The sequence below is a fragment of the Hippopotamus amphibius genome, chromosome 4, assembly GCF_030028045.1.
Source record: "Hippopotamus amphibius kiboko isolate mHipAmp2 chromosome 4, mHipAmp2.hap2, whole genome shotgun sequence".
NCBI lineage: Eukaryota > Metazoa > Chordata > Mammalia > Artiodactyla > Hippopotamidae > Hippopotamus > Hippopotamus amphibius.
Genome location: NC_080189.1, coordinates 187707777 through 187718659, shown reverse-complemented (window position 1 = coordinate 187718659; position 10883 = coordinate 187707777). Strand labels below are relative to the sequence as shown.

Below are 10883 nucleotides of genomic sequence, written 5' to 3'. Positions count from 1 at the left end.
GCCTGGGGGGCCACAGGGAAGTCCCCGGGCTTGGGTTGTCAGCACAGGAGACTGCGGCAGACACCACAGGTGGGGACGAGGACAGCGGACACCACTGCCTGACTCCCTGGAGGCTGGGATCCCGGGTCCAAGAGGGCAGGGCTGGCTCCTCCGGAGGCCTGTGTCCCTGGCGGGTAGACGCCGTCCTCTCCGTGTCCTCACATGGTCGTCCCATGGGCGCGTCTCCATCCCAATCTCGTCCTCTGATGAGGCCGCCTGTCGGGCTGCATGAGGGCCCCGCCTAGACACCCCCGTTTACCTCATCCCCTCTTTACACACCCCGTCTCCAAACACACTTCCATTCTGAGCTCCTGGGGGTCAGGGCTTCAAGAGCGGAATTGGGGGCACACATTCAGCCCAGAACAGGCGCGTGGGGGCCGGACACGAGGACCCGCAGGGACCTGCCAGGGAAGCCGGGCCAGCAGGGGCCGCGGGGGGGAGGGGCTGTCAAAGGGCAGCAGAGCCAGACCCGGCTCCGCGCTCAGCACAGACTGGGCAGTGAGGACCGCGGGGGGCAGGGGCCCGGGGCGCTGCGTCCGCCTGGGCTGCCCAGAGGGGACCGGTGTGTCACAGGAGAGGCAGGCGTGGGGCCCAGGGCTTCAGGGAGGGGCCAGGAAGGGTGGCCGCCCGGATGCGATGAGGGAGCTGTGTCCACAGCCCACCTAGGACGCAGGGATGGGGGCGGGGCTCCGTGGGGGCTCCAGGGGAAGGTCCCTGGGGTCACCGCACACCCTCCCTTTCCCTCACCCTAAACGAGTCACCGAGACGCTGCCCTTGCCAATGGGCCGCTCAGCCTGCCCAGCCCTGGGCCCTGCCCCGCACGCCCGGCCCCCACGCCGCTCGGCCTCCGGCCGGCCCACCCGCAGGAACGCCCGGGTGCGGACACGAGCCCCGGCCGCATGGCCTCCTAGCTGAACACCGTCCCTGGCACGGCTGCCCCCGGGGCCCCTCGAGACCTGCCCCACACCGGGCCCCGGGGCCCCCAGCCTGACCCCAGCCATGCCACTCCACACGGCTTCCCCCACCTCTGCATGCCCCCCACGCCCCGGAAGCCCCGTGGCTGACCTGCCCTTGAACCACCCGGGCTGCACGTGTGTGCGCCTGAGGTCCGCCCCCCACGTCCTCCTGACCCCTCACGCCCCCCAGAGCCTTCGCTCCACACACACCCGTCAGGGTCCCCCCTCAGCTACACACACCTCCCTCTGCGTCGTACACACACACACGCACACGCACACACACAGGCGCACACGCACACACGGGCGTCCAGAGGTCCCAGCTCAGCCCCAAGTTAACGCAACATCAGGACCCACCAATCGCAGCCCACCCCCTCCCCACGTCGAGGCACGTCCCAGAAGAGCATCTCCTCCCTCCCCAGAGAGCCATGGGCTGGGGGAGGGGTGCTCCGCCCCGGGCTCCTCCCAGGCCCCTGGGGTGGGAGGACGGGTCCCACAGCAGCAGGGCCTTCCCGAGGCGTCCACAGTGTGGTAGGATCACCCCGCAGCCCCCACGCCATCCACCGTGGCCTCGTCCTGACAGAGCAGTGAGAGGCGCCCCAGGCTGTGCAGCTGCCACCCGGCTCCTGCTGCCACTTCCACGTGATTGGCCGGAGACGGCCTGCAAACCTGCCCCCGTGTAGGCAGCCTAAGCCCCCCTGCAGCACATAACTCCCTCCCAGGTCCCCCTGTGCTCTTCCACACGCACGTTCCTTCCACCAAGCGCTGTCTCTGTGTCACACGCTTGGTCTGCTTGTGAATTCTTTCTTAAAGAAGACAAGACCCAGGGGCCTTCTTCCAGCCGCTGCACCGCAGGAAACCGTTCAAACTCCCTCTCCTTACTTTTCTTAGTGACGTTCATTACAGAGAAAACTCTCAGGCCACCCGAGAACACCTTGGAGGAGGTGCCTGTGCTCTGTTGGGGGCGGGAGGTGCCCCCCCCCCCACCAAGGTGTGGACCAGGAGCCCGGGGGAAGGGGCCAAGGGCAGCTCTGGGCCCCGAGGACAGAAGTGACCAGCCGATCGTGACCCCGGGAGGCCTTTACCGCCCACAGAGACGCCGGCTAAGGCCCCACCACACCTGCTCCGCCGGCCTCCAGCCCAGACCACTGCCCCTCCCCACACGAGGGTAAACGCGACAGTCCCACTCCCGGTGGGCAAACCCTAAGGGGCTCACTCAGAGGTCAGTGCAGGAGGCCACAGGGATCACACGTAAGGGGCCTGGTACCTGGTCTGTGGTCGCATGATAAGGCATAATTTCTACAGAACAAGGAGAGCCATGATGGCCAGGGTTCCTTCCCACTTTCTAACCTGGGGTCCCAGGGCACCACTCACCCACCCCCACACCCCAAAATAATGCATCTCTGGTGTATCTGGACTCCCCCAGGCCCTCTGAGACAGAAACTACCCAGAAGAAAAGGGAACTTCAGGAAGCACGTTGTGCCACCCAGTTTCAATCCCGTTCTTAGTATTTGCAGGACTGGGGGAAGGGAGCTTACAACTCTGGGGGCAGGTTACCAATTCCTAGGAAGCAGGGCTGCAGACACAGTGCAGCCGCGAGGAGCCACATGTGCCTGGGGTCAGACCTGGGAGGGGACACGGAGCCCAGGGCTGCAGGGGAGCCGCGTCCACCACCCCCACCCTCGGTGAGTGCGGTCCACGAGGATCAGGACACGGGGAGTGGGATGGGAGCCGTGGAGCCAAGACGGGCCTCGGGGAACCCACAGGGGGCCGGAGTAGCCGAGCTGGCACGGGGAGGGCAGGCTGCCCACGGGTCATGGTGCTGGCCCGGCGCAGGCACTAGGGAGCCCTGGCAGGGACATGCCCACACCCACAGTGCTGGTGCCCAGAGGCCGGCGGAGCTCGGGGGGCTGCTGGGCCTCCGAGGACCGTGATGGGCTGGGGGACGGGAGCCTGAGGGCTTCGCAGGGCCAGGTGTGCTGCAGCCACAGGGCTGGGCTGGGGCTGAGGACGAGGCCCGGGTGCACAGGTGGGTCCGAGCTGAGGACACAGGGAGGATGCTGGCTCAGCACAGGGGAGGAAGAGGATCCCCGGGTGTGTGGGGAGAGGTAAGGGTCCTGTCCAGCACCGTGGAGCCAGCTAGAGTCCCAGGACAGGGTCGGACGGGGTGGCTGGGGTCAGGGCTGGGGCCGGGGCCCAGGGCGGCAGGAGGGCCGGGAGCAGAGCAGGCCGTGCTGGCCCGGGCTCCCGTGTGCCCAGAGCTGCCAGCACAGGGCTGAGCACCCAGCTCCACAGGCTACAGGAGGGGCCGCCGGAGCCCGGGCCTGAGGGAGACGGGACCAGAGCAGGATCCGGGGTGGTGGGAGACGGAGCGGGGAGGCTCCTCACAGGGGCTCCTCCGGGAGGGGCCCAGGGCGGGACAGGGGCTCTGCCAGGGGAGAGCCGGCCGGGGCCGGGGTGGGCACCTAGTGCCTGCAGGGAGCACAGCTCAGCCCTGGAAAGAGCGGGGTCAGGAGTGGAGCTGGACGAGGGTGAGGGCTCGGGGTGGGCAGAGGGCCAGGGCCCACTGAGGGCCAGAGCCCCGGGACAAGGGCAGGGAGGCAGCCGGGGACCGGGGGACAGGGAGGAGAGGGATTGACTAGAATGATGGGGGAGCAGGGGGAGCTTGTGCAGGTGACCTGGGGCTGCTGGGTTTTAGACCAGCATGGGATCTGTGGGGGAGCAAGTAGAGCTGTGCAAGTGAGCACGGGGCTGGGAGGACAAGGAGCTGCCCCTGGAGCTTTGGGGGAGCAGGAAGGGCTTGTGCATCTGAACAGGGGGCTGGGAAGGCAGAGTCCGGCCCAGGACCTCAGCGGAACAGGCCACTGGGGTTTGCAGGTGAGCAGGACAGGGTTGCAGGGGGCAGCGGGCAGGCCAGTTGCAGCTGTAGGCCCAGCGCTCCGGGGACCCTGGGCAGTCTGGCTCCGGGTGAGCCCAGCCACCGGAGGACACCGCTGCCGTGAGCTGAGCCCAGGCCCCTGAGCCAAGGGCGCTGTGGGCGCAGGGGGCAGGGCAGCTGGCAGTGGGGGCCGAGCAGGCAGTCCCACAGGAGCCAGGGGTGGGGGGGCACCTGGTGTGTGCCCAGGGCCCAGGGCCAGGGGAGCAGGGGCACGAGGGCAGGGAGGGCTCAGGCCTGAGCTGGGGACCCGGAGCTCAGATGGGCAGAGGCTGGACCCTCGAGGGACAGGCGGCCCGGGCTCAGCTGAGGGGCCAGGAGGAGGGGCTGGAGGCGGGTGAGGGAGCAGCTGGAGGAGGAGAACGGAGGGCACAGAGAGGAGGGCAGCGGCCCCGGCCGGGAGCTCCGGGGGCCGGGGGGACAGGGGGGACCCCAGGAGTCAGGGAGCAGGCAGGGTGGTGCAGGGGTGGGGAGCTGGGAAGAGAGGGGCAGGGGGGACCCCAGGAGTCAGGGAGCAGGGAGGGTGGTGCAAGGGGGCGGGGGGCTGGGTGGGCATGGGTCGGGGGGACCCCAGGAGTCAGGGAGCAGGCAGGGTGGTGCAAGGGGCAGGGGGCTGAGAGGACAGGGGGCAGGGGGGACCCCTGGAGTCAGGGAGCAGGCAGGGTGGTGCAGGGGTGGGGAGCTGGGAGGACAGGCGATGCCCCACCAGCACTGGGCTCAGGGACCGAGGGCTTCAGCTAAACGGAGCCCTGCTCAGGTAGGAGGGGCCAGGGCATTGGCAAGGCTGGGTGGGAGGAGTACCTGGGAGAGCAGGTCTCTAGGCCTGAAGGGGCACAGGCAGCCCTGAGGGGACACGATGGGCCACGGTGCACGGGCCCAGGGTCCCCAACCTCTTCCAGGCAACGATGGGGACCTGAGACAGAGGGGTGGACGTGCCAAAGTGAGGTGGGTTGACAGGGCAGTGGACCTGGCCGGGGGGACATGAGGGGCCCTTTCAGGCCACAGACAGGCCTGCAGGCCTGCACCGAGCAGATCAGGATCACAGCAGACAGATCCGGCCGGGGAGTGGGGCTGGGCTGCTAGGGCCGTGCAGGAGAAGAAGGCCAGGGGCGGTGCAAGGCTCCAGGGATGCAGAGGGCCAGAGCTGGCCCAGAAGACGCCGGACCTGGGGGCACAGAGCAGGCCAGGAGGAGGGGCCGCGAGCAGAGCAGGGACAGTGCGTGGCAGAGGCCCTGCCAGGCTGGGGCAGCAGGCCAGGGGGCGCAGGAGGCAGGAGCCACCGGTCAGGGCTCAGACACAGGGCCCCATCGGGCCAGGCACCCATGGAGGGCAGGGCCCCGGGGCTCTAACCAGGTGGTCCCCCAGCACTGACCCCCAGCTGTGTCTGCAGCGACAGCTGCAGAGGCAGACCCCTGGGAGGCACAGAGCCACGCCCGGCCACGGGTCTTCACACCCTCTGGGAGCACAGGTCTCTGGGCTCAGCGGTGCCCAGGCCTGCACAGCGGGTGCCCTGCCCGAGCCTCCCGGGGTGAGACCCTGGCGGTCACACGGCCTCCTCTCTCACAGCCTCCGCCACGGCCCCCACCGTCTACCCTCTGGGTTCCAGCTGCGCGGGCACGTCCGGATCCGCGGTGACCCTGGGCTGCCTGGTCTCCAACTACGTCCCAGAACCCGTGACCGTGACCTGGAACTCGGGCGCCCTGTCCAGCGGCGTGCACACCTTCCCGTCCGTCCGGCACTCCTCGGGGCTCTACTCCCTCAGCAGCACTGTGACCGTGCCCGCCGGCACCTCGGCCGGCAAGACCTTCACCTGCAATGTAGCCCACCCGGCCAGCAGCACCAAGGTGGACAAGCAAGTCGGTGAGAGGACGGGCCGCAGGGAGGGTGTCCACGAAGAGACAGCCCCGGGGTCAGCCCTCCCGACGGGGCAGACGTGGACGTGGGATGGCGAACCCCTCCGGGGATGTCAGGGGAGGCCCTGTCTGTCTCCCTCAGCTGAAGGCCTCTCAGCTCGGGGCAGGGGTCATTTGGGCGTTTCTCCCAGGTCCCGGGTGGCCAGGCTGGTGGGCTCGCCCTGTCCCTGGACCCACAGAGGCGGGCACAGGGCTCAGATCTGCCAACACCTGGCCCTGCCCTAAACCCATCCCAGGACATCGCCGCCCCTGGTAACACCCTGTCTGTTCTCTCTGCAGAGACCCGCGACTGCCTCAGGTGTCCCAGATGCCCACGTAAGTCGACCGGCCTCACCCGCATCCCTACGGAGGTGGATTGTGCCAGGCGTGGCCCGAGGGGGATGGGTGCCCAAGAGGAGGTCCGCCCAGGTGCTGACCCCCCGCCATGTCTCCCCCTCTAGCCCCTGAGCTCCTCGGAGGACCCTCAGTCTTCATCTTCCCCCCAAAACCCAAGGACATACTCACCATCACCCGAAAGCCCGAGGTCACCTGCGTGGTGCTGGACCTGGGCCAGGAAGACCCCGATGTTGAATTCTCCTGGTACGTGGATGGAGTACAGGTGCACACGGCCAAGACGAAGCCAAGGCAGGAGCAGTTCAACAGCACATACCGCGAGGTCAGCGCCCTGCCCATCCAGCACCAGGACTGGCTTCAGGGAAAGGAGTTCAAGTGCGAGGTCAACAACAAAGCCCTCCCGGCCCCCATCGTGAGGACCATCTCCAAGGCCAAAGGTGGGCCAGGTGGACGGGGGCAGGGGGTCTCGTGGGGCTGTTCGGAGTGACCGTCGGGCTAACAGCCGTGCCTGTCCCCACAGGGCAGCCCCGGGAGCCGCAGGTGTACGTTCTGGCTCCACCCAGGGAAGAGCTGGCCAAGAGCACGGTCAGCTTAACCTGCATGGTCACCGGCTTCTATCCAAGAGACATCAACGTGGAGTGGCAGAGAAAGGGGCAGCCTGTGTCAGAGGACAATTACAGCATGACCCCACCCCAGCTGGACGCCGACGGCTCCTTCTTCCTGTACAGCAGGCTCAGTGTGGACAAGGACAGCTGGGAGCAGGGAGACACCTACACGTGTATCGTGATGCACGAGGCTCTACCCAGTCACCTCACACAGAAGACCATCTCCAAGTCTCCGGGTAAATGAGCCACACGCCGGTGCCCCAGCGAGCCCGCCCTCCCCCACGGGCTCCAGGGTCCAGCGAGGACGCCTGATGCCCAGCCCGTGTACATTCCTCCGGGGCCGCCATGAAATAAAGCACCCAGCGCCGCCCTGGGACCCCGCAATGCTGTCACGTTCTTTCCGAGGCAGAGCCCCGGCGCACGCCGGGCCTGCGGGGCAGGGGTGGCCGGCCCTGGGCCACAGGGGTCACCATCACTGGGGGAGAGCGGGTCCCTCTCGGGCACCGACCCAGAGCGCGCGGGTCTGCACGGGCCACCTGGGGGCTGCCCGAGGCCGGGGAGGGCCTTTGGCAGAGGGGACAGCTCCTCCGGCCGGCCTCCAGCCAGCAGCGGCTCTGGCTGCCCTGTGTGCACGGCAACGGGAGAGGCCCCGCGGAGACCCTCGGGGACATGAGTGCCCACGTCTGCCCGCCCCTGTTCCAGCCCAAGCTGCGGCACAGTGGCCCGGCCTTCTCCCCGGGTTCCTGTCCCCTGTCTCCAGAGTCCACGTGTGGCTCTGTGGCCTCACGGGAACCACGCATGGCCCACACTGCAGGGACGGCCCCGCTGCACGCTCAGGCACTGCAGAGCAGGCCCCCACCCTGCCTCAGGCAGGCGGCTCTGCCCCGCGTGTCCCTGCCACGCCAGGCCTGTGCCCTCAGGGGACACGGACTCCTGTGCCCGAAAGGCCCAGGCCAGGCGGCCCTGAGTGCCCAGGGGAGCGACCGTCCACACAGCCTTGTGCACACCGGGCCCAGAGCCACTGAAAACGAGCCCCACCCGCCCGCTGAGCCACGCCAGCCCGCACACCGCCCTCATCTACACACGCACACCTGCCCACGGACACGCGTGCACAGTACACCCACATCTCACACCCGCATGCGTGACACACGCAGGCCCTGCACGCGGGGCCTCACACAGGGGCACCACACGGCCCAGACCAGACCACAGAGCTGGTCTCATGAACCCTCACCGTGCACACCAGCCTCGTCCCACCCTCTCCGTCCACAGGCTACTCAGCGCTGCTTCCCCACACTGACCACACTGAGCAGCTCACACACCGTCCCTCCTCTTCCCTGCGGCACCCCCTCCCCTCCCTAACAGGCCGAAATCCCCCCACAGCCCGCTCCTCCCGGCACGCCCACCCCTGCTGTGCAGGGACACAGCCCCACGCCATCCTGGCCACGCCCTGGAGCAGGGCCCACGAGGCACGGGCTCTGCTGGCCCCCCCGCCCTCTGCACCTGCCCCCAGGGGGAGAGGAGGCAGGGGCCTGAGGCACTGTCCTCTGCGGGGTCCGGCCACCCTCCCCCAGAGGGCCCAGCTCAGGGCACAGCACAGGGGACGGAGCAGGACACACTGGCCAGGCCGAGACTGGGGCCCAGGCTGGAGGCACTGGGGGCTGGGGCTGGTGCCCACACACGGACCTCAGGTGCCCCTGGCCCGTCTCAACTCCCGCCAACCCCACCAACCCCACTGGGAGCCGTGCTCAGGCCCCAGTGACCCTGCCCAGCCCCCACGGGCAGGCACAGCACTGACCACCCCCTCCCTGTGCAGAACTGCTCCTGGAGGAGGAGAGCTGTGCCGACGCCCAGGAAGGGGAGCTGGACGGGCTGTGGACCACCATCTCCATCTTCATCACACTCTTCCTGCTCAGCGTGTGCTACAGCGCCACCGTGACCCTCTTCAAGGTGGGCGGGCCGGGCACCGGGGGGCCCTCAAGGTCCCCTGTGTCCCCACTCTGTCCCCACCTGCCCCTTCACTGTCCCCACAGGGTCACAACAGTGTGTCCTCACTGTTCTAACACCGTCCCCTCCCTGTCCCCTCCCCATCCCCATCACTGCCCTGCCCTGTCCCCATCACGTCCCCATCTCCCCTGCATACCCTCCTTGTCTGGCTGCCTGGGGGATGGGGGGCAGGCCTCGGGGGGACCGGGGGACCCCAGGCTGACTCACCCGCCCCCTCAGGTGAAGTGGATCTTCTCGTCGGTGGTGGGGCTGAAGCACACGGTCATCCCCGACTACAGAAACATGATCGGGCAGGGTGCCTAGGGCTCGCGCCGGCCCGCGTGCAGGGCCACCCAGCCCCGACAGGATCGCATGTGTCACCACAAGCCACACTGCCTGCGCCAGGCCTGCGCCTCCGCCCGTGCACCTCGCCAACCTCCGTGCTCACGGCCGCCGTCGCCTGCGCCTCCGGCCTCTGGCCTCCTGCCCGCCACCCCTGCCCCCGCCCTCCCCGGGGACCCGAGGGGCCGCCAGGTGATGCCCCGACCTGGCTGATGGTCCCCGCCGGCCTCCACGCGGCAGCAGGACACCCCCGGGGCCGCGCGTGCCTACCAGGGATGCCCAGGTCAGCGGGCGTGTCCACCTGAGGACGGCCTCCCGGGCTGTCTACACAGGCCCCGGCCCCCTGCCTCTTGTCTAGGACGGACGGCAGAACGCAGGGTCCCCGAGAGCAGGCGGCGAGGGGAACAGCCGCCCTCCTCCCATCCCCAGCAGGAGAGCTTCTGCACGTGCCGCCAATGGTCACACAGCTCACCAGCACCAAGGATGCTGCTCGGAGCAGGGATGGGGCCTGTGGTCACCGCAGGACCCTGCAGGGCAGGTGGGGAGGTCCAGCCACACCAGCCTCCCGGAGAGGGCCCTGGTGACGGCGTCCCCCGTGGGCGGACTTGCAGTGCCTCCCTGACAACAGGGCCGAAGGCGCGGCCACCGCATCCTGCACCCAGACCTGAGTCACGGCCGGCAGGGGCTCCGCCTGTCCTGGGGGATGAGCTGAGAGGCGAGACCCTGAGGGGCCAGCCTCAGGGCCCCAGATCGCCGCCTCACAGCCCAGAACGCACTCTCCCGTCTCTGAGGAGATGTGGTCAGCGTCCCTGGATGTGCAGGAGCTGCCCCCTGGCCTGGAAGGAAGGACCACGTGATCGGACCTTGGGAAGCTTTTTCTCCTTTTCCGTGCTGGAGCCCAGGAACTCTCTTTGCTGCGTCTTCATGTTTTACTGACAATAAAGCATTCTTTACAACCCCCTGCCCACCGGGACCTCTCCCTAGGGGACGCCTCCTCCCTCATGAAATCCACAGCCTGGCCATCCCCACCCACCCGCCCCTGGGGTTACCCCAAGCCTCGGGGGCGCTGGGGTGAGCCTGGGCCTGGGGGCCACAGGGAAGTCCCCGGGCTTGGGTCGTCAGCACAGGAGACTGCAGCAGACACCACAGGTGGGGACGAGGACAGCGGACACCACTGCCTGACTCCCTGGAGGCTGGGATCCCGGGTCCAAGAGGGCAGGGCCGGCTCCTCCGGAGGCCTGTGTCCCTGGCGGGTAGACGCCGTCCTCTCCGTGGCCTCACGTGGTCGTCCCATGGGCGCGTCTCCATCCCAATCTCGTCCTCTGATGAGGCCGCCTGTCGGGCTGCATGAGGGCCCCACCTAGACACCCCCGTTTACCTCATCCCCTCTTTACACACCCCGTCTCCAAACACACTTCCATTCTGAGCTCCTGGGGGTCAGGGCTTCAAGAGCGGAATTGGGGGCACACATTCAGCCCAGAACAGGCGCGTGGGGGCCGGACACGAGGACCCGCAGGGACCTGCCAGGGAAGCCGGGCCAGCAGGGGCCGCGGGGGGAGGGGCTGTCAAAGGGCAGCAGAGCCAGACCCGGCTCCGCGCTCAGCACAGACTGGGCAGTGAGGACCGCGGGCGGCAGGGGCCCGGGGCGCTGCGTCCGCCTGGGCTGCCCAGAGGGGACCGGTGTGTCACAGGAGAGGCAGGCGTGGGGCCCAGGGCTTCAGGGAGGGGCCAGGAAGGGTGGCCGCCCGGATGCGATGAGGGAGCTGTGTCCACAGCCCAC

At 68.7% G+C, this 10883-nt stretch overlaps 1 gene segment (V, D, J or C); it reads left to right on the top strand.

Annotated features, from left to right (window-relative positions):
- The first annotated feature begins 1420 nt into the window (after positions 1 to 1420).
- On the top strand, positions 1421 to 9085 carry LOC130852008 (immunoglobulin heavy constant gamma 1-like). The segment is given in 9 exon segments: positions 1421 to 1523; positions 2087 to 2160; positions 2560 to 2677; positions 5494 to 5787; positions 6120 to 6155; positions 6281 to 6610; positions 6694 to 7014; positions 8592 to 8725; positions 9002 to 9085. Coding segments are annotated over 9 exon segments (1494 nt in total).
- The last annotated feature ends 1798 nt before the right edge of the window (positions 9086 to 10883 follow it).